Here is a 24,222-nt window from a genome sequence, read left to right as displayed (position 1 = left end):
TGGAATGGCAACGTATCAAATGCATTGGGGTGGTACATGAGGCTGGTTTGGGACTGGGCCTTGGAGGTGGTCTCATTTCCGTGTGGATTGAGGATGCATTCATTTGGCTGCCTGCAGTTAGGGGGTGCATGCTGCACATGTAGGGGTTGTTTATGGCTTCTTGATTGATTTGTTTGTTCATTCTGACTTTTAGAGGGCGCTGTCAGGGCTAAGTATGTATTGCACTATGGGGTCACATGGTACTGCACATGTTCGTGGTTTGTGGATTTCGCATTGTTTCTCTTGGCCAACCTACCTGATTCTCCGGATGTCGGCACTCCTTTCTCCATCCCTCCGACTCCCTCTATGCTCTCCATTCCTATGGTGGAGGCGCAGATTTCCTCCCAGGGGGTCAACTTGATGGGCGACTCTGAACCCCCCCCGGTAGCTGTGGCGATGTTCCTGTTCGCAGAAAGTATGCTGCGTACGCGGATCCGCAGGTCGTCCCACCGCTTGCGACATTGCTGTGGCGTGCGGGGTGTTGTCCCCACCGCACTTACGCGCTGTGCCACCAGGGCCCATATGGCCTTCTTGTTGGCAAGGGCCGTCCTGGTCATTTGACTGGAGAAGACGACGGCGGAATTTTCCTGTAGGGTCTCGGTGAGCACGGTCAGTTCCTCTCGGGAGAAGTGTACCTGCCGCTTGCGGTCACACGCTTTCTTGGCTACCTTTCCCATATTTATTTTTTTAACTGGGGTTGCTAACGGGTTGGGATGTGTCAGGGTCGGATTTTTAATGGTTGTGTTGGGATTCGGATTTTATAGTTGTGCGGCGTGCTGTTTCCCGTTCCGGCCACATGCTTTTACTTCCGTTTCCGTATATTTACGGTGGCCGTAATTTGCGGTGCACGCTCGTTACGGTGACCGCTCATTACGGTGACCGCTAAGATGGGTGGCGGTATTGCACCTGGTGCAGCGTACGGCGGCGGTAAGGGCCGTTTTGGGGTCATTTCCGCCATCGCAGCCTTTCGGATTCCGCCATGGCGTAATGCTCGTGCCCGATGGGTCGTGATTGGCCGCACTTTGCTCCTTCGTGCAATGGCGGAAACGCTATTTACGCTGTTGCGGTCCGGTCAGTCGATTTCCGCAAGGGTCGTAATGAGGGCCAGTGTCATCAACATATGCCAGGACCGGATATAGAAGACCATTCATTCTTGGGACATCCAAGGGGCGTTTCATACCATAACTGCTGATCTGCTATAGTGGTGAAGTTATAACATTCTGTCACATTCATGAAATGAGAAAAATACATTTTGAATTACAGCGCAGGATATATCATTGGTTTTTACATACAGATTATTCAAGGTCTGCCTCAACACATCTCCTTAGTAGCTGTTTTATTGTTCACTGACAAATGTTTTGCCAGGAAACAATAATAACCATTTTCATTGTCCATGTAATGATTTATGTCGCTAAAACCAGGGACAGGTACAAAGTCCAGTGTTTCAGAAAGAGGGACTTTGAGACGGGTGTCTCCTTCACGAGCCATATAAGTGATACCTGTGACGAATCCAAAAAATGTTTCCGTTCTCCCCAAGGGAGATGAGTCTGCCACGCTTCACAGCCCCTAGAGGACAGGGCAAGTAGTAGTAAATAATCTTTATTCAGAATATGAAAGTTCCATAAAAGAAGCAACACAATTCCATATTACATTAACACAGTAAAACATATATAGAGGACAATGAATCCCCAAGAAGGGATTTTAATCAACCTCCCTCATCTAAAGAGTCCCATTTGTTGGCTAAATGGGGATTAGCATGGCTATGAGGTGCAGGGCCCTTTATAAGTGGCTGATGTGGTTTCTCACTCTCGTTGGTGATCTTCCTTGCATGAGGCAAAGGGCCAATGCGTTGCCCTGTCTCGGTACAGAGAAGAACATAAAGATCATGTATGCTGGGTGCAATGGGGAAGGCGGAGATAGAAAGAGAGAGATGCAAATCTGTGGTGGACCCGAGAGGTGGGACCGTCCCTCACTGAGTCAGAGCCAGTAGGATGCATCCCGCAGATGGCGTGGAGAGCAGACAAGCGAGAGAAGCCACAGAATGTTACTGCCTATATCCAGGCCAGAGGTGCTCGAGCCCACCAAACACAGAAGAGAAGCAACTGGCCCATAGGTGGTCGACCCATGCCAGCAGGAATCAGCGCTGAGGTCCTCTCGGGCATAGACAGGAGGAACCGATGAAAGAGAACCAACGCATAGTCCCAGAGGGAACCTAAAGAAGCAGGTCTGTGCCAATGAAAACGACTGCCTCCTCTGACGACACCTGACACAGAGAACTCAGTATGCGGGCCAAACTCAGAACCGGGAGGAAAGTGACAAGGTCTGCAGGTGACCGAAGAAGTAATGAGAAACCCAGAAGCCCAGCACGAGGCAAGGGACTATCCAATGGAAGAAGGGATGAGAAACCCAGAAGCTAAGAATGGGGCTAGAGACCAGACGGTATAAAAAAAGGGTGAGAAATCAAGGAGCACAGCACGGGCGAGAGACGATACAACATAACAAGGGGTGAGAAACCCATAAGCCCAGTCTGGGGGAGGAGACCAGATCATATAAGGAAGGATGGGAAACCCATACGCCCAGCATGGGTCAAGTAGGGATGAGGTAGATGCCATCTGCAGATGTGGTGAAAGGCAAGACAACTCTAGGCGGGGTGTGAGAGAGGAGACCCTAAAGCGGGCTAAGAAACAGGAGACTTCAAGATAGGGAATAAAGAGCTGAATACCTAAGTGGGGTGCAAGAAGCAGGACCCCAAGGTGTGGTATAAACCACAAGTTTTCCAGGCAGGTCGAAGGAAGAGCAGCCCTAAGCATGGGTGCGAGAAACTACCGTACAGGACCAAATAATTGTAGGCAAACCCAAGGGAACAGAAACTGTTATCTCAGGTGGCCGAGAAAGAACACAGAGACATTGGGGAACCCTGAGTTTTACACTGCACCTCCAGGAATACAGCCTGTGAAAAGACATAGAGGTTCATTCCGAGTTGGGCGTTAAGGGTTAACGGTCACCGGTAATGATGCCGGTGCCGGTAAACCCTTACCGCCCTATTCCGGGGTCCCTTAGCGAGTCCCAGCAGGAACACAAGCAGAGACTGACACAATGGGTACAATTTGTAAAACCTTGATTTAAATGGTGGGATTGGAAAAACTCCTATTCTGCCCTATAAATAAGATGGGATTAGTCTCGACCATCAAATAATAAATAACACAGTCCTAGTGGAGTCTGTCAAATCAAAGTGGGCTATGCTAACAAAAACCTAATGCCTGCCCTATATCTTGTACAGAAAGTGTGAAAAGGAAAAATGTCTACAAAAGGAAAAATCAGTGTTCAAATGATAATGTGGTTCAATCAACTCACCTCCCCAAGTGGCCTCATGGAGTAAGGCGATCCTTGTAGGCAGGATGACACACTCTACCTCGGTTTTCAACACAATATATATAGTTCAAAGAGCTGTGGATCGACGCCCGCCTGGCATTCCATGCTCAAGAATCTTTCTTCCAAACTAATCTCTTATCTAAAACGTTCCCAAAAGATCCCCCTCTGCCAGGCTCAGACCTTTTGCTACACAGACCTTTTAGATCTCCCTCTTGCCTTTCGCTACACAGATCTTTTAGATCTCCCTCTTGGGCCTCCCTTCCCCAAGCTTATTTCACTTTGGGTCTCCCTCTGTCGGGCTTGGACCCCTTTGGGATGTCGGGATGTCGAAGACTTTCGAATGTACGTGGCTTATTTGTCAGACCACTGCAGGACCACTCCACTCATAGTTCACTGTGTTACTTTCACTCTTCCCTTCTCTGGGAAATAATCTTCTTACACTTAGTATTGCTGATTTCCCAGCTGTTCTTTACATCAAAGTTCATTCACAGTTCTGCCTTTCGTTGCGTCTCATCCACACGCGTGCAGCCTTCACTTGTGATATGATGTTGCTACTTCCTTCACTTTAACACATACCGGTCTCTCAGGTAGCTTCCCAACTCACCGGCTGTGTGCGTTTCTTTCTTGTTTGGCGTGTTCCGATTTTCGAGTCAAGGTTAGTACGACAGGCTTGACCTCGCCTCCCCAACTCTGCCGTTCACCCGGGAGGGTCGCTGGTGTCCTTGAAACACAATGCAATCTTCACTTGTGGGATCAGGCCTTCTCCGCGTGTCTTTCGTGGCCTGTCAGAGGCAACAACCTCCAATATTTATTTATTTAGACCGCGCTGGAGCCCGCAGGCATCAGGGCGCCACATGTACACGCAGAATCACATTAGACACAGAAGTCACAGAACAACATTAAACTACAGATTTTCAAGCGTGCTTTCATTAGATTAAGGGAGTTATCTAAACAGGTGGGTCTTCAGTTTCTTTTCAGAAGGTACTGTATGAGAGCTCTAGTTTTATTTGTAGTGGGAGGTTATTCCATAAGGTTGCAGCTTTAGTGTGAAAGGCTTTGCCAAGTCCGTTGGTTTTCCTGAAACTGGTGGTTACGAGGTTGCGCTTAGCTTCTGACCTGAATGCCATCTCGGTACATAGGTAACCAGTCTCTACTTTAGGTACACTGGAGCTTTCCCATGAACGCACCTATGGCTAGCATCAGGGTTTTGAACTGAATTATATCTTCGATAGTAAGCCAGTGTAGATTTCTCCTATATTCACTTAGGTGTTCTGTTTTCCTTTTTCCTTTGATTATCACAGCCGGAGGGAAGCCTTGGGATTTTTTGGCCTGCTCCTCTCGTCCCTTGTTCTTTTGCTCTGCTCCAATAGGTGTGCCTTCGTCCCGGAAGTTCTGCTCGTTCTCGTGTTCCGCCTTGCTCAGAGTGTGTCTTGGGTTTCTGCCTTTTATTCATGTGAGGAGAGCTAATTGGTTTCAGGTGTATGCACTTAGGAATACGTGCCTGGCTTTGCCTGACCCGATTAGTGGGACATGGCCAGTACTATGTATGCAAGTCAGTGTTCTTATTCTCAATCACCCTCTTCCTCAGCCCAGTGTTTGTGCAAAAAGGGTGGGTTTGGGATCTTGGAGCATCCTAAAACATAGGATGGGTTTGATAAACAAAATAAGGGTGAATATCGCCTCTCGCCATCGGCTATCTCACCACCACCCCCCGAACACCCCTCACCCAGGTGATCCTCCCGCACTGGTCCACCCCCAGGAACTGGATCCAAAAGCAATGGCTGTGTCCTGGCCACCTGGATAACAAGCCCCTGAGAGCTAGCCGGTGAGATACCGTTTGGTTTCTCACACTTTGCAATGTATTAACTTGTTAAAGTTTATCTCCGAAGTTCCATTCACTCTGGAGTCCCATATATATTTGACTCACTTGTATTGCTGAAATTCTGTTCACTTTTGATTTCTTTGGTTCAAAGCTTTGTTTATTTGTAGATTCAAAATTAAAGTTGCTTTTACTTTTGAGCTTGACATATGCTGAATGTATAAGCTTCTTTCATTTAGAATCTTCATAGGTAACAGTTTTCAGTTCGGTATTTAATAAGTATGAAGATATGTTTAATATGCTTTTCATTTGCTTCGGAATTCAATAAGTGTTAAAGATCTTCACTCAATCACCTCAATGTTATATATCGTTGTAGAATTCCTTTAATAGCGTGTTCAGCACTCAGAGACTTTCATAACAATTGTAAAAGGTTTCTTTCATTCCATTCTGTTGTTCTAAGTCTTTGTAGATTGCCTTTGTAAGGTGCCCCAAACTCATGGAAACGTGTCTTCACTTACACGCGACCACTCCGCTACAATGTATTCTCACTTATTCAAAGGTTAATGAGGACTCCACTCGGAGACCTTTGAAAACGTGCTTTAACATGCACGTGACCACTCCGATACAAAGTAATCCTCTGCTTAATGTTCAAACTCTTGCATACCAGGTTTCCTTTCACATAGAGTCTCACCAGTTGCGTCTTTTGGCGTTTGCAGTGCAGATCACTCGGCCTATGATTTTCTGCCTCTGGGCTCCACCTGCTGCGCCTCAGGCACTCCTGGGTCAGCTTCTGACCCCAGGAGAATGAGCACTGAGAACTCTACGAAAAGGTACAGCCTCCAGGCACCGCTCCCCTTTTAGAGTTCATTTGGTTCCACGGAGCCCCAGCTCCCGGACTGCACTCCTTTGAACTACTGGCGTGCTGCGCAGCTACAGCTCCTTGCTGCTTCTCTTGGCCTCTCTGCTGCTGCTCCTTCATCATTACCAAGGCTTCTCTTGTTGCTTCTTTTGGGTTGGGCCTTTCATACACCTGCAGCCCTTTAACAGGCTGCAGGTGCGAATGTACGATTAGCCCTGTGTGACCATTATTAAGGGGACATGCCTGACCTCTACTACTCTCAGTAGGGGAGTTGACTCATAATACCCCATTAACAAGGGGAAAGGGTTGGGTTGGTCCTTAATACGAAAGGGCAAATACCATATCTCTCTCAAGGGCATCCCATTCCCCACAGACCCTCCACTGTCTCCGGGGCTTCGGGAGCAATTCAGGGCTAGTTCTGTCAGCCCTACTCTCAAGGGGATAGGGTAAGGGATGCCACAAACAGCTGTCTATTTTGCAAGTGTATCCGTTAAAGCATTTGCTTTAGATGATTCTTCACAAAGGGGATGGTGGGCAACACACTTAACACTTGCTGTTCTGTTTCCAGAACTGGCCAAAACATGAGCAACACTGAAGACATATTGGCAATCTGTGTATATTGTAACAGAAAGTTGAATGGAAAAGGAGATTTAACAGGATTCCACGTGAACCTAGTGGCGGCTGCCTCTTCATTAAATGTGTTCAGAGCGTAGGCTGGAGGGCTCAATGCTGCCTGTTGGGTTGGAGAGTATAGTTCCTGTTGGGACTGGCATTGGGTATCAGGCTGGTATTCGGAGACAGGCTGTCGGGCGACAAGGAATTGGGAGGTTGATTATATTTGGTCTCGGGTGGATTGTTGGGAGACAGAATGCTCTGGGGTAGCTCGTACATTGCTAAAATATTGATGTAATCCTCTGCTGTCTCCTCCTCCTGCATATCATTTATTAATTGAGGATAAAGGGGATTGAGTGCCAGCCCTGAATCTAGATTTTCAATGAGTCTGTCTTTTGATGTGGGGTTTCAGTTTTTCATTCAAATCTTCCAAGCAACTTAATTTAGATGCATTTGGTCTACTGGAGGTCTCCTTACACCAATCAGAATAAACATTCAATTTATTTGCCAAATTTGACCCTTTTTAGATTCAAGAACCCTCTTTAAGTTTATATCAAAAGGTACCTTCAATCAGTAATTAGTTATGCCAACTTCCCTGCATTCGTTTATTCCTTTCCTGTTACACGTTCGCATAAAAGGGAGCAGAAGATTTGCAGCCAGTAACACAAAAGGTTATTCCACTAAGTGGCCCTAAGGTAGTAGAGAAAAGCATTAATTCATAAATGTTCCACAAATGTGGAAGAGAAATAAAAGAAAAGCTGCCCATTTTCAGAGGTAAGCCAACATTCAGTTGAGTTCAATACCTCCTGTCAGGGAAGGTTCTCAGAGTGGCTAATAGCCAGGGCAGTCCCAGACAAACTTTCACACATACAATTCTTGTATCCGATGTCATCCCCACTGGCTCCTCCACCCACCTCTAACAGATGCTGATTCTGTGTCTTGCTGGATGATTGCCTACTGACCACACACACACATTTTTCTTTTGACTGACATACGTTATTCTAACTGATTGACTGTATGCATCTGGCAGACTGACTGAGAAGAATATTCTTGATGTTTATGTTTGTTTATGTTTATGTTTATTATTTGATAATGCGCACAAAACCCAGGGGTAGCCGGGCGCAGCAGGTACAAGGTTACTTAAGCTTAGGTTGCATACAGAGTATAAAAAACATATCAATACGGTACATACATGTCAATGCAGGCAGTTGGAATGAGAAACTAACATGTTACAGTATTGAGAGAGTGTACAAGGTAAAAGGGTGAGAGCAGAATCATCTTAGACTGGGTTACAAGGGTATCGTGGACATTAGGTACCACGAGAATTAGTTGTCGTTGGACCAGAGCCAATTTTTTACCTTACATCTGAAGTTGGAGTAGGGTAGGTTAGCTCTTAGTGCAATGGGCAATGCGTTCCAAGCCTGGGCAGCTCTGACGGGGAAGCTTGCTCCGCCCGCTTTGGATCGTCTGAATCTAGGAGTTTCGAGCAGGAAGTGGTTGGTAGCCCTAGTGTGGTGGCTGGATGATTTTCTGGTCAGTCTGGCCGAGATGTAAGGGGGTGCTGTGTTGTTGAGCCCTTTGTGGGTAAGCAATAGTGTCTTGAGCCGGACTCTGTCGCTGATTTTAAGCCAGTGGTGGTCTTTCCTGATGTTAGAAATATGTGCTCTGCGGGGTATGTCAAGGGCTGCTCTAAGAGCGTTATTTTGAAGGATTTGCATTTTATTTATAATGGATTTGTTGGCACCTGCATAGAGGGCATTGCAATAGTCCAGTTTGGACATTACTAATGCGTTAGCTAGCATGATGCAGTTAGTTTTAGAGAGGTAAGGTCTACAGGTCCTGATTAATTTACAGGTGTATGCTGTGGATGATGCCAGGGTGTTAACTTGTTTTTTAAGAGATAAAGTGGAATCGAGGTCAAAGCCTAGAGTTTTTACTTCAGTAGCCACCTTGATTGTGTTACCATCTATGTTGAAATTGCGATAGTTGGGACTCAGTTTTTTAGGTTGGAGTCGGAACCCAAGATCAATATCTCAGTTTTGTTGTCATTTAGGCAGAGTTCGTGGGAGGCTATCCATGCCTGAATGAGGAGGTACATTTTGTTTACTAGAGCTGTGTCTTCGACAAAGTTGCCTGATAGTGGTATGAGAATCTGCGTATTGTCCGCATAATTAGTATAGGTTACCCCTAATCTGTCAAGTTTATCGAAGAGAGGCTTAGTAAAGATATTATACATTGTCGGGGATACACATGAGCCTTGTTGGACACCACAAGTGATCTGGATTGGGTCCGCTGCCGCTACAGGGGAGAACACTCTCATCGTACGGTTAGCTAGGAAGGATTGTACCCATGCTATATCTTCACTTGAGAAATGGGCGGCAGACGCTAAGTGGTTGCATAATACTGATGAGTTGTGTTTTACTTTTACATTTTTCACTACCGTGTACGTGTGCATTTCTATTCCAGACCTGATCTAACATGAAATTTACAGATTACATATGTGAAAGGTTCCGGGATCATACCTTGTCAAGAGGGGATGAGGTTCCCTCTTAGCCTCGGGTGGGAGAGCTACCAGGGTGTTTGCCAGTACTGCCTCAAAGGCAGGGTCTGGAAGTTGGGAGGTCCCTAGTCCCTGTCCCTTGTACATGTGCCTACATGCCTGAAATGAGTACCACCTTTTCTTGCCCCATACCCCTATTGCACAATACTGCCAGTCTCTTTCTGTTTTCCCATAATACTACATCCCCCAGAAGGCTTGGCTGTGGTAGAGAGAGCAAGCAATTCAATCCAGAGAGGGACTGTCAGAAACTGTGAGCCAACGTAGCATTCCTCATCAAATTGGCAATCCTAGCCCTCTAGGCGACAAGGCATTCAAGTTGCCTTCAACTGGGCCATAGAGCGGTCCGCATAGCAAAGCAGCAATCAAAGCCTTCTGCATGACACCGACTAGAGCATTCAGCTTACATTCAATAGGACCGTGGAACGGTCTTCATATCCACCTGGCACAATACAAACTGGGACCCTGCCTGTTTAGTGTGGGCTGACATTGCCAAATGCTGGTGTACGAAATGTGGGTGGAGCTTAAAGCCTATTATAGATCTTTGCTTAACTGTAATCCCACCCCCGGGGAGAAGAGAGGCAGCGGTTGGCTCGAGGAATCAACTCAGGCAGTGAGCCACTGGAGGGAGATGAGGGGAGGATAAAATGTAAACAGAAAACAGCAAGGCGGGAGAAAGTGGTACTTGGGTGCGAGTGTACATGCAAGGACTAGAAGTGAGGCTAGCAGAGTAGGGGATGAATGAGACTGAATGAGAAGGTGACTTGGAGAGTAGAATTACAGTGACTGGGCATAGGTGAAGAGTGAAAGGTGGGAGAGGGTGTGGGTGTAGTGTGTAGAGGTGTCAGTAGTAGTGTGGGGATGTAGTGTATGGAAATATACCATAATGTCTCCCTCAATTGTGCGCCCCGCAGTCACTGCGACTTTGGGGGCTCCCATTACTGCACCCAAGCAGAGCAGTGATTGCAGAGGGTGTCCTTCGCTCTCCTTGGGGGCAGTAGCGGGAGTTGGGAGTTCCGGGGGTGTCCCCCACTTATCATTGTGGTAAGCGGGGGACAACAAAGTTAAAATAAATAAAAACAAAAGCACCTGCAGCGTCAGCTCCTAACCACGCAAGTGGGAGGAACCGACGCTACAGGGATAGCAGAGTCGGCGACGCACACAGAAGTGTACCGCCGTGAAGGTAAGTAGGGTGGGGTAGGGAATGCGGGGTGGGGGAGGTGGGTAAAGTGATCTATTTGATCACTGCGCCACGCCATAATTGGCGTCAACATTTTCATTGGCGCAGTTACGGGCGGCGCAGTGATCACATAGAATCGAGAGTAGTAGAAGTGTGGGGAAGGGAGACAAGTAGTAGTGCGGAATGGGGACAGTAGTGTTAGTGGGGAGAGGTGTAGTAGTGCAGAGCGAGGAGAGTAGTGGTAAAGAGCAGAGAGGTGTGGAAGTAGAGAGAGGACAGCAGAGGGACAGAAGGGAGGAGCGAGATGGGTAACAGTACTCCTTTGGCCCAGGGCTTGTTGTCACTGGTCTCGGAGTCTGGATCAGAGGTCCCTGATCTGCTGGGTAATTCCCTGCTCTAGGATCTTGGCCCCTGGGGCAGCTCTCTGTGACTCCTCTTGGAATACACTCCCTGAGCCGCATGTGGGATTTTACCATCTTGTACCTTCTTCCACTGGTTCTAGATTCCATCTTAGACTAACCTTTTCTGTCAGAACTTCATCATTCTCTCTTTCTAGATAGGGTATCTGATCACCTCCTGCCTTCTCAAAGCTTGCCAGTCCCTATCTAATACAAGTTTGAGAAAACCAAGGCATTGCAGGAACAACAAAATATTCCCGATTCTCAACCGAATATGCAATATGTGTAAGGCGAGAATCGGGACTGTGACAATGAACACAATTTAAAGGTTTTATTTTTTTCAATCCTAAAAAGTGTTCCTAAGTGTACCACCTCGTTCCCTATTCGATAAAGGAAAGTCTGGATGTCTGCAAAATAGTACCAAAAAGTCCTCTGTCCAGAATCCTGCTCTAATTTGATTCCTTTACCTATCTCAAAAGAATTCCTCAAAACAACAAAAACAAAGACTTTGTCAGGGATGGCTGCTGGCCCCAAACCTCTCCCTGTTAGCAACGACTTTCACTCTTGGTTTAAGTACCAACACCTAAAGACAGTTGTTAGTGTTCAAGGTTATCCAGGTGTCCCAATCCAGGCCTCTCGCTTCCCACTCTGGCATTCTTTCAGTATTTCTTACCTCTGGGATTCTTTCAATCTTTCATCCTCTACACACTGGGGTTTTCTCAGTTTCACCTCCCTATTCTGGGAATCAGCTTCTTCTCACTCCCCACTCTAGGGTGTTCAGGCTCTACCCACTCAGGGGCTCTTCTTACTCTTGCTCCCCACACTAGGGTGTTCTTACGCCATTCCCATTCTGGGGTTCTTCTTCTTCTCAATCCCCACTCAGGGGTGTTCTCATGCTCTACCCGCTCTGGGGCTCTTCTCCATGTCACTCCCCAATCTGGGGTGGCCTCATGCTTTCCCCACTCTGGGGTGGTGTCTTGGTTTTGCTTGGCCACGAGAGGGAAACCCTTACACTTACGTTTCCCCGGCCCCCGGCGAAACGAGTTATTGGACTCAGATAGGCACAAAATCACACCTAGGCCAATCGTTATGATAAAACTGAAAATGGCTCATTAAAGGCCCTTTATTCATACTATATATATATATATATTTCTGATGTTTGTTAATCTGCTTAGAATCACATGCTGTGCATAGTCCGACATCCAGTGGTCACTGCGGAGTATTGCATTTTGTTTTTCGTAGTCGAAAAGGGGACGTCGACAAGGCGTGCCTGTAACACTATCCCTATAGTGACGTGCAGTGTACCCACAATCCCTCACGCGTCGAGGTCCCTCAGATTGTTTTTTTCCGCCCAGATATTGGTCGCCTTTACGCGGAGCTCCTCGTGAGACATTGCAAATATTCACTCGACCATTTGGTCGCTATTAGATATTCACTCGACCTTTGGTCGTTATTTAACTTTAGGTTCCTCCTTCGACGAAGCTGTTCTCCGCCGACAAGATCTTCGACGGCTGTGCCTTCGACGGAGGAGACCCTTCGGTGTCGCCGAACACGTGGCCTGGCCTCGCCAGCCTCAAACAGTAGGGAGAGTGGGGTCGTGGGACATTTCTTGCTATCTCTTTAAGAATGCCTTTCTCTTTCCCCACCTTTTCCTTCGGGGTTTTTATCACGTCTGTCTGTTCCCTCAGCTATGGAGAGGACACCCTTTAGGTTTTGCCCGCGCTGCAAGGGCAAATTCACCTAGAAAGACAAGCACAAAGACGAAGAAAGCATTAGCGCCAACGGAGACGCAGGTCCTACCGGCGGCCTCCACGGACCGTAAGGGTCCAAAGCCCCCCTCGCAACTGCAGACACGACCAGCAACTGGGCTACCCCCAGATAAGGGCGCTATCACCAAACCGCCAGACGTCGTGCCCTGCCAGCGAGCGCCCGTGGGCGTAGAGGACGCGACACCTGTAACGTTGAGGCCAGAGGAACCCTCGACAGACCATTTAGTCGTCGAGAGCTTGGCGTGTATTGTTTCCACCGATAGCCACAGACGGACTGCTAAAGAGACGCCGAATACCGTACGCAAGGCCAGGGAAACACTGAAAGGGACGGAAGGAAGGCAGGAACCGCCCCCTCCATCGAAAGGGACTCCTAGCCTATTAGAAGGCTTTTCAGAAGGTGATGGGAGCTTATCCTCGACGTTATGGGGTAGGTCAAAGCGTTTACAGGCCGAAAGCCTTCCCTTTTACCCCCCAGATCGCTCTGGGCTACCACAAGGGACCTTAGAGAGACTCCAATTTTGCATGGACAAAATGGAGAATTTTATGTCTACCCAATACCTGCCCACACCCAAAAGACCAAGAGAGGGGCCTCATGAGGATCCTAGGGCTAAATACCCTAGGCTGTTTAACCCCCCACAGGGGGATATAGAGTTGTAAGACCTCACTGAAGAGGACTCCCACTTTCATGAAGATGAGGAGTTTTTAACTAACCAACAAGAACAAAACATAGACCAGGAAGGTTTCGAGGATGACCCAGACATGGGTGATGGGGGCTTTGAAGAAGACCCAGAAGAAGGTGCTTCACAGCCCTGGCAGTCCCCATCAGCGTCTACAGACCCCAACGCCCTAAACCTGTCGTCCCCCCAAGACTCACCAATCAGGAATACGTCACCTATAGACAATCAACCTACCTTTAATGCACTACTACGCAAAGCAGCAGCGCATTTCGAAATCGAGACTGGGGAAATGTCTCCTAACATAGACTTTGTGGAAAAGATTATCAAGGAGAAACCCCCTGTCAGTCAAACCATTCCCCTCCTTGCCTCAGTAAAGAGACGAATAATTCCTTCGCTATCTACACCCGCATTGGTCAGAGGGGTCAACCCAAGGATAGAAAAATTATTTAGCCCTTCTCCATCGGACCCGTTATACATCAGGGGCCACTCAGTACCGGACTCCCTAGTAGTAACAAATACAAGAAAAAGGGCAGGGGTCCCGCTATCAACCAGCAAGGCACCTCCAGTTAAAGAAGGTAAAAAGCTGTATGCCATAGGTAAAAGGATTACAGCCTCGGCTGCCTTTTCCACTAGGATTGCCAACAACAACTCGTTACTGGCAAGTTATGCAGATGCCCAATGGAGCAAACTACGCAAAGACATTGAGGAGGTACCTGAACCCCTAAAAACTCGGCTTCTGGTCACGGTTACTGAGGGAACCTTAGTCAACCAGAGCATCATTAAGAATACTCTAGATGCTGCTGAAACGGATGGCTGTTCCCTAGTCCAAGGAATCCTCCTCAAACGTCATGTCTGGCTACGTAATTCGGGGTTTAAACCCGAAACACAAGCATCTCTCATTAACAAACCAATAGAGGATGCCAACCTCTTTGGGAAGGCGGTGGATGACGCACTAGAGACTGCAAAAAAGGAATTTGACACCATTAAGACCATAGATCAGATTTCAAGGCCTTCCAACAAGCGAGGTTATGGAAACAGACGCTTTCAACACTAACAATAACATCAACAGCAGCAGTACTCTGCAGGAAACTGGTGCTCCAATCAAGGAACCAGTGGACAATACACCCAGAGAGGACAGCGTCGTGGCAAGGGAAGAGGTCGGGGTTCCACCCCTAGAGGTTCTCAAGCCACCAACACCAAATGACCCGAAGATTCGGGTCCCCTCCCATGCATCGCCGGTCGGGGGCTGGCTAACATCCTTTCTTCCAGCATGGGAGGAAATCACATCAGACCGCTGGGTACTATCAACCATAGCCCACGGCTACTGTATAGAATTCAACCGCTCCCCGACGTACAGACCCCCAAGGGGACGACGCCTGTCACCAGAACACCTCGCCATCCTTCTTCAAGAAGTGGACCAGCTACTAGAAAAAGGAGCTATAGAGGTTGTGCCTCTATCACAGGTAACGGAAGGTATTTATTCAGTGTACTTACTTGTACCCAAAAAGGATTTAACCATGCGCCCTGTACTAGATCTGCGCCCAGCAAACAAATTTGTAAAACCTCAAAAATTTTGTATGGTGACATTACAGTAAGTAATCCCCCTGTTATCGCAAGGGGATTACATGACAACACTGGACATGAAAGTTGCATACTTTCAAATTTTAATGTTGCCAGCGCACAGAAAATACCTCAGGTTCATGATAGAGGACAAACACTACCAGTTCAGAGTGCTACCCTTCGGCATAGCGTCAGCGCCGAGGGTATTCACTAAAGTACTGGCAGTGGCAGTGCCCCACCTGCACAGGTTGTCCATCCCAGTATACCCTTACCTCGACGATTGGCTCATAACGGGGGATTCTTACGAGACATGCTTCTCAAATACCCAAAAGACTGTAGACCTTTTGTTCCAACTGGGCTTCTCCAACAACGAGAAGAAGTCAAGCCTAGAGCGCAGCCAAATCAAACAATTCCTAGGGGCTCTAATTCGAACAAAGGACAGCCTTGTCTTCCCCTCCAACGAGAGGGTCCAAAATATGCTGTTTCAGATCCCTCAATATGTGGCCGGTCGAGAGGTGATGGTGCGCAAAGCAATGCGTTTGCTGGGAATGATGGCGTCATGTATATATTTGGTAGCTCACGCGCGACTGCGCAAGCGTCGAATGCAAGAGTGTCTCAACAGCCAGTGGTGTCAGGCCAGCGGACAATGGGACGATCTAGTGGTGGTCTCGCAGGCCTTGGTTCTCTCGCTACGGTGGTGGTCGAAGGAAAACCTTGTCATAGGGAAACCATTCGGCACCCCCGCAGTGGAGGCCACTCTAACCACAGACGCATCCCTCACAGGATGGGGGGCTCACCTATCCCATCAGACTGCACACGAAGTTTGGACTCCGAGCGTAGCATCCAAACACATAAACTTGCTGGAACTGTTAGCGGTCTTCAAAGCACTGAAGGCTTTTCAGGCACACCTGCAAGGGAAGACAGTGATGGTCCTCACAGACAGCACCACAGCTATGTACTATCTGAACAAGCAAGGGGGCACTCACTCTCCAAGACTGTCCAAGCTGTCCCAGAACATCTGGAAGTGGGCTCTCAAACACAACATGTTCCTGTTGTCACAACATGTACCAGGGGAACTCAATCTGCTAGCAGACAAACTCAGCAGAGACGTCCCTCTACCTGCAGAGTACGAATGGCGGTTACAAGAAGACATCATCTTCGACGTCTTCACACAATGGAGATTCCCAGAAATAGATCTGTTCGCAACTCTGGAGAACTCCCAATGCCATGATTACGCCTCCAGATATCCCCAGAACCAATCCATGGGGAACGGTCTATCGATACCATGGTCAGGGAAATTTGTTTACGCCTTTCCCCCCCGACTCCCCTTCTCAACAAAATAGTACACAAGATGCACTAGAAACCAGTCACCATGATACTGGTGGCCCCTATGTGGGCCCGGCAACCATAGTTCGCTCACCTGATGGAGATGTCTCTGTCTCCACCGGTGAAACTACCCTGCCCGTACAACATGCTGTCACAGGACAAGGGCAAGACACTACACCCATGCCGACAGACCATGAATTTAGCAGCATGGCTTCTGAGATCATAGAATGTGGTCATTTACAACTCCCGCAGAGATGCATGGACATTCTCAAGGAAGCTAGAAAGCCTAACACTTGTCACTGTTACTCTAGCAAGTGGAAAAGATTTGTCATATGGTGTAGAAATAAGAGCATCAACCCGGTTGACTGCTCTCCCACACAAATTGTTCTCTACTTGACTCACCTACTAGACTCAGGATTAGTGTTTAATTCTATTAAGGTTCATTTGGCTGCATTTTCCGCATACACCACTTCTCAACTTAAAGTGTTGTGGTGGAAAGTCCCAGTTATTAAGGCCTTCATGGAAGGAGTTAAAAGAATACACCCTCCCATAGCTAACCCAGCTCCCGGATGGGACCTAAATGTGGTACTAACCAGGCCCATGGGCTCACCCTTCGAACCCATGCACAAAGCAACGCTTAAGGACCTTGCCCTTAAAACTGCTTTTCTAATAGCTATCACCTCCATCAGGAGAGTAAGTGAACTACAAACGCTATCTATTCTGGACTGCTTTGTAACAGTTCACAAAGATAAGGTGGTTCCACACACACACCCTAGGCTTGCTCCTAAATTCATTTCTAAGTTCCATGGAACCAATCTATAGAACTACCAACGTTCTTTCAAAACCTTCAAACTTGGGAGAAAAAAAGCCTGCATACACTGGATGTGTGCAGGGCTGTTATGTTTTATATGGAAAGAACTAGACCACTGAGAAAGACTAATCAGTTCTTTGTCTCAGTGGCAGCAGGAAGAGAATGATATGCAGTTTCAAAATCCACTATATCTAGATGGATCGTACAATGCATCACCCTCTGTTACACTCTTGCTAAGAGAGAACTACCCTTCAAGCCAAGAGCACACTCTACTCGAGGCACTGGGGCTTCCATAGCATTCATTGCAAATGTCCCTCTTGAGTCCATTTGCAAAGCGGCAACCTGGAGTTCTGTACACACCTTTACAAAACACTACTGTCTAGATGGCCACTCTAGATCTGATTCACAGGTGGGACAAGCAGTATTAAGACACCTTTTCTCTACTGTTCCTTCTCACAACCTACCTCCAACTCCGGGTACTGCTCGCTACTCTATGCACAGCATGTGATTCTAAGCAGATTAACAAACATCAGCAGACAATGCATTACTTACCGTAAAAGCATTTCTGATGGTTGTATCTGCTTAGATTCACATGCGCCCACCCTTCTTCCCCACTTGGATGGAAGGAACATTGACATCTTTTTATCTCTCTCTTTTCTGTACTCAATCACGTCTATAAGGCTCCCTCAGGGCAGAAAAAATACAAGCAGACGGACATCGACGCGTGAGGGATTGTGGGTACACTGCACGGCACTATAGCGATAGTGTTACAGACACGTCTTGTCGACGTCCCCTTTTTGACTACGAAAAACAAAATGTAATACTCCGCAGTGACCACTGGATGTCGAACTATGCACAGCATGTGAATCTAAGCAGATACAACCATCAGAAATGATTTTACGGTAAGTAATGCATTGTCATATATATCTACAGACATACAATTAGATATATAAAAACATAGATATAAATGGCTTCACCGTTAACAAGGATGCAGAAGACACCTTCATTTTGGCCACTGCGACACTGCTTAGTCCCAGAGCAGGTAGGCGAAGAGATCACTCATGCTAACAGGGTCTGAGGCGGAGCGTCGTCCCACTCAGCGAGACTGCATCAACTGGGGGTCCAAGTTCTAACTAACTTTGCCACACAATGCCCTCTTCTTTATGGGGGCAAAACCCCGCCCTTCTCAGTTGTACCTACCCCCGGCCGAAGAGCAGATCACAAGTGGAAGGTACAGAGAGTGAAAAAAATCAGTCACAAGTGGAAAAACCCAGCGCCCCTCTCCTCGCATTCATTCCCAGAACCCCTTATCGTGCTCCTGCAGGACGCTTCGACTCCCTCCACGTATTCGTCCTTCAATGGACAATAAAATAACTATACTCCGCAGCAAGTCCACTCGGCAACAATGGGCCTCATTATAACTGTGGCGGTGACGGTATGAACGGTGCCGGTAAGGCACCGGCACCGTTCATACCATCCCGCCGCATTACGAGTTCTGCTCGCGGGTTCCTGACAGCCCGCCAGGTCTTACCTGGCGGGCTGTGCGGCACTTGCAAGCAGAACTCGTGATTGCACTGGCACTGTTCTCAACGGTGCCAGTGCAACCACGCTCCCCACCCCCATTCTGCCACATGGGGCAGAATGGGGATCAGGAGCCCGGCAATACATTCATCTCGTAATGGGACAGTTATTGCCCAATCGCGGGTGGCGGGGCTGGTAGCGAGCATGGTGGTAGCCGTGCCTGCTATACAGGCATGCTCGTAATGAGGCCCAATATTTATGTAGTTACATGACCATGCTCTGCTCTGCTTTCCCACTCAAATGCTTGTTTCTTTTACGAGGCCCGCGGAGACGCAGGCTTTTATTACAGTGATGGGAGATGAGTGTCCAAAATGGCTGCGCACTAATGCCATGTTGTTTTAGCTCGCATTTCACACAAGCGTTACAGGTGGTCTCAGGCTTTATCCCACTCTAGGGCTTGCTTAGTCTGTAAGTGTTCCGGGGCTCTTCCATTTCTAGCTCCCCTGCTCTGGGGTATGCTTCTCCTTTCTCTCTCTTTTGACCACATACCTTTCCACTGGACGCTCCATGTACCTGATATCCTCAAGCAGTTCTCCATGGGAGGGGTGTTTACTCTGATTGGTTCTCTTCTTGTCGCTGACCTTTTAAGTGACTTTCCAGTGGGACTCCATGTCGGCTTTCCCAGGCTCTTCTCACTGGTTCCTGAATCTGTCTGTGCCGAGTAGCTTATGCAACGATTCAACCGAACTTCACTTCGGCCTTCCGCGGGTCTTCCCTCTTGCAGCTTCACAGGCTGTTACGGCCAGCCATCATCTGCGCCTCTCTGCCCGTTCCTGGTGTGGCCTGCAGTCTGACACGCCAGCAATGGCATTCTCACTCTCTTGCCGGACACTACCTCTTTGGTCTGTTTGTAGCAGTTAAACTCTGCAGGGCCAGCTGAGGCTCCTCCGGATTGGTTCTCTCAGGGACGCTCCTTCAGGGGGCTGGTCACTTGTCTCTCCTCTTTCTTCACATGTGATTGGGCATAGCTAGGTTCAGAAGCCAGCTCAGCCATTAATAAAGTGTGCATTTGGTTATTGTAAAACCTAGCCCCTAGATATTCTACAAAGGTCTTAGTGACTGGGTGGGAGCAATGCTAACTTACAGCCCTCTCTGTGTTCCTGTTCCCTGAAGGGGAGTCAGCTCCAGAGGGATACCGCTTACCATGATCCCAAGGGGCTGTTAAGTGCTTGCCCCCCTAGACCCAAAGGCTGTGGCTCCACCTTGAGAAGCGATGACCATCTCCCTGGATTTGTCACAAATAAAATACAGTGAAGAATGGAAAAAAAAAGAAAAACTGCTTTTAATAAGATGCGATCGCACACGCTTTCTATGCAGTTTCACCTTTCAAAGTACAAACATGTTTGTTCACTACAACATACTCATCTCTGTTTTGATATTTCGTTTTCACAGGTGGTAATGCTGCCTCAGGTAAATCATGCAGTCTTTTGTGATAAGTGGAGGAAATACCACAAGCAAAGTGCTAGTGGTTTTTCCTCTACCATCAAATTCATAGGATGTCAGTGCATTGAAAATGGCAGTAATTTCATTACCACCACTTTTTTACTACACCACCATACACGTACACGCTAGATTTAATACACGTGGGGTGTTTGTGTGTGTCCTTATGAAAGCCTTGAAAAAGTAAGGATGAAGGTTGAAACGCATGTAGACATAAGAGTTTGTAAGTACTTTTGACTAATCAGGGGTCTAAATTAGGCAAGAAAATAATAAGGACGTTGTAAGCTATAGAAATACCTTTAAACTAATTGTAACCATCAAAAATACAAGTATACCTATACAGATCACACTTTTAGGAATTGGTGCTTTCGTAATCGTTTGTTAAATAGCATAGTCGTGGGGTCTGTTTTTTACAAAATATATACTAAGAGACGGATGAGTATATATTTTTTTACTGTGTATAAAATAATCAATCATTGCTGAAACTGTTGATACTGTATGGTGTCCTGTGCAATAAACCTTATAGGTGTCAGGTATAAAGGATGCCTTTTAATTCTGATGGTGCCTTTTGTGCAACTGCTGTAGTTCGATCTACCTACATTTAACAACGATCCAAGTGAACTAACATAAGGTATTAGTTTAGGGTTAAAGTTACGGTTATGGGAAAATAGAGCCTAGGAGGAAGAGGAGTGGCAAGTATGCAAGGAGTGGCATGGGAAGGAAAATCTGGTATGGGCAGCTCCTTGCTATTAAAAAAAGAAAGAAGAATAGAGCAGGGCCGTGTTGGAAAAAGATTGACATTCACAAGTCGACTTGGGACATTTTAATTAAATAGACAGCGGTCTTTGAGGAATTTGATTAGTAATAGTTTCACAAAAGGCCACATTCATTCATGAAACCATATAATATACCCATCTGTTAGAAGGGCTATAGTATCTCAGTAACAAAAATCCTAATCCCTCAAAACTTTACAAGTTTGAAATCAAAAAGGGTACCATGCTGGACACTGTATATATTTGCGATTGTTCCTCCATTGTACTATTTAAAAGGACAGTGGAGGCACAACACTGGGCAGGTCCTACATTCAGTTTTCACTCTCTACCTGCCCCATTTTTATACTTAATCTTTTATAGCTGCAAAATATGAGATGTTAATCCCTTTGACCAAGTCACAGACTGCAACTTCCCTGCAACGCCATGGTCAAAGTCCTCCTTTGATGATGACTCAATGTTCCTGTTACAGATATGCCTCCATTCTCCTTTCATCAAGGATGTGAAGGTTGCTTCGGGAACACATCAGCCCTACCAGATTCAAGTGACAGAAATGTCACACTTTTAACCACTGTGTGATAATGCACAGCTCTTAGAATTGTATTCTGACAGCTGGCTTTTATATAAATCATTTGCAGTTAATTTATATTCCTTCTGTACATATAGAAAGCTAATATCTTACTTCTCACTTCTATCCAACAGACAATGAAAGCATCAACAGAGGAAAAAAAGATCCATATTTTGGAAAATACAATGAAGAAACTGCGTTGCGGCAAGCTAATTCACAAAATGAAGAACTGAAAGTTCATCAAAGCTCTAAGAAAGAAACAAACTTTAAAAGTAGTTTGTGGCGACGAAATACACAGGAACTGAGGGAAGACCAAATGGTTCAAAATGAGGAACATTTCAGCTATATCTCGCTCCCCATCGTACATCAGCAAAACCCCACTGTTGACATGTCAGATACTGTTGACATGTCAGATAACCATAGTAAATGTGAGAATGATCAGAGATATTTGCATCTTAATTATCAACCCAACACTCAGCAAAACAGGACGCGATATTCATGTACTGAATGCATGAAAAGTTTCAGCGCAAAGACAAGTGTCACTCGACACCAAAGAACGCATACAGGAGAGAGACCTTTTCAATGCACTGAATGTGACAAAAGTTTCATTCAGAATGGAGATCTTATCAGACATCAGAGATCACATTCGGGAGAAAGACCATACCATTGTACTGAATGTGGAAAGAGATTCAGCCAGAAGGGGCACCTTAGAAGTCACCAAAGAAGGCACATAATATATGCCAAAATTAATCCAAACTATGAAACATTATCCTGAGAGAATCATCAAATACCTGGGGAGTGAGACTACAGACATAATCTGCACATGACAAAAAACCTCAGTGTTAAAACTAATGTTAAACATACCAGCAAATACTCATGGAAAAATGATAACCTATAAGGTGGTATAGGGTGGGTGCAAAGCTGGAAAACATTCTTCATAACAGTAACATACGATCTTTGACCGTCCTGTGACAACTGCCAATAACTCAGACCAATAACTAAACAAACATGCAGGCCACTAGGCTTCATAGTGTTCAATGGTGAAGTTAGCTCTGAATGAAAGTGGTCTCCTGGTGCTTGCAATGCAGAGTATTAAGCTAGTGTGTAAAGAGTTCTACTCATGTCAAGGCATGTTCGAAAGGCACCTTGACCCAAGGATGCTTAATCGCATAGAAGTAAATCTTTGATCAACCCACAAGTGTTTTTTTTACATGCAGCCCAAGAACATGCATTGGGCGACAATTGTGAAAGCGCCCAAAACTGTGTTTAGGCTAATGGTACAAGTCACCATTGATGGAGTACAAAACACAAACTGAATTTTCTGTTGTTCCTTAAATAATATATGTTATTATTTCCCAAACTTCTTGTACTAATTGTAACTAGATGTAATGCTTCTCAGTGACTAGCTTGTCTGCATATAGAAAACAAAATAATGTTAAACATCAGAGTAAGCAATTAAAGACAAGTACATTGCTGAACAAAGCACAGAATAGAGCTTATTGTCAATGATGCAAGAGAGCTCGAGAGGAAAGACAATTGAAATATGGAACCCATAATTGTGACATTATTAAAACTAGGAGTGGGTGATGCTCTTATCTTACCTTTAAGATGCATACAACCTCAGACTGGCCTAGCTGTCTCTGTCAACCAAATTTAAGTCAGGATTGTATAGATCACGTAGGTGTAAACACCGCTTCCAAAATTCACTAGGCTGTTCATCTTCTGCCAGCTGATTGAAAAATGTTTTTGTTTAGGAGTGGGTGGGCAAGTCTTTACTGTTCTATTGACTTTCACCATTCTGATGTGTTTGCTCATGATGAGCATCAAACAGTTCCCTTACCTGGGCAGAATTCCCACATTTTACTTATCCTCACTAGCATTTTTCTGGAAAGTCTCAAATTAAAAAGAGGTAGTATACTTGGCCCACCAGACATTTTCTCTCTGAATTCATTTCTGATTCACTAAAATATTTCATAATAAAATTACTTTAAAACTGAGAAGATCAGTTGCTGGGCTTAGGAACACAGGTTTTCCATTATATTCTGGCATACTAAGATGGAAAGAAATGTGTATTTGCTCACACTGAATGAGCTACTGATTTTGTTAACGTGTTTATATGTTTGAATCCGCAGTACAAAAGGGTAGAGTATGGGTTCATTTGTAAGGTCATTTTTACTCCTATTTTGCTTCACTTTCACTTGTCCATCTTCATCTATGCTGAATCTTTTTCATCTATCTTTTTCCTGACACCACTGACATTCCACCTCGCCTCTCGTGTCGCTTAAGCATAAATGCCCCATTAAAAAAGTGGAACACTACATGGTGTTAAGTAAATAGATTTCACACACTTACATCACCTTTTAGGGTGATCATCATAAGGGATATGTTTTGAGAGATGGTCTTATTTTGGTTACATGTAATGTTACACAATAGTATTGTATCTATTGAAAGTGAATCCTATCCGGAAATTTGAATATTTTATTCTGTGAAGAGGTTGTACTCCAAAGCCAATAAAAAGACTCTAATAAAAAAAAGATAGGCACAGGATTGCCTGGTGCTCTGTCTCGGGCCACGTTATAAGGGGAACTAAGAAGCAGTACAACGCCAAGCTGACTCGATTACTCTCCCCACAAACAGTTAAGGGGACAACAGGGATAGCGCCTCCGCAACCGCAACAACGTGGAAGTGGAGCGGACTGTGGAGCCGCATCAGAGACAGGAGGGACTGTAGCAACGTAGCTCCCGTCCAGTGAGCGGGCAGCATATTAGAGGAAAACTGCATAGCCCCGAAAGAAAGGCAAGGAAGCTCCGTGTCAACAAGGAGCACGGCAGGAGAATCGAGCGAGGAGCCACAGCAGTGCCAAACGCAGAATGAAAACACTGTG

General features: G+C 46.2%; 1 protein-coding gene across 3 annotated transcripts in view; it reads left to right on the top strand.

The window, feature by feature from the left end:
- LOC138510520 (zinc finger protein 630-like) overlaps positions 1-23,654 on the top strand; it is a 350,463-nt gene extending 326,809 nt beyond the window's left edge. For all 3 annotated transcript variants that reach the window (XM_069626234.1, XM_069626233.1, XM_069626235.1), the window contains one exon: positions 21,473-23,654. In XM_069626234.1, coding sequence (XP_069482335.1) covers positions 21,473-22,113 — 641 coding nt within the window. In that variant the 3' untranslated portion in view covers positions 22,114-23,654. The remainder of the gene's footprint in view (positions 1-21,472) is intronic.
- Positions 23,655-24,222: the final 568 nt, after the last annotated feature.

This window comes from Ambystoma mexicanum, chromosome 6p (genome assembly GCF_040938575.1).
Source record: "Ambystoma mexicanum isolate Mex_15411 chromosome 6p, UKY_AmexF1_1, whole genome shotgun sequence".
Classification (NCBI taxonomy): domain Eukaryota; kingdom Metazoa; phylum Chordata; class Amphibia; order Caudata; family Ambystomatidae; genus Ambystoma; species Ambystoma mexicanum.
The sequence above is the reverse complement of the archived record's forward strand: the minus strand, read 5'-3'. Positions and strand labels throughout refer to the sequence as shown.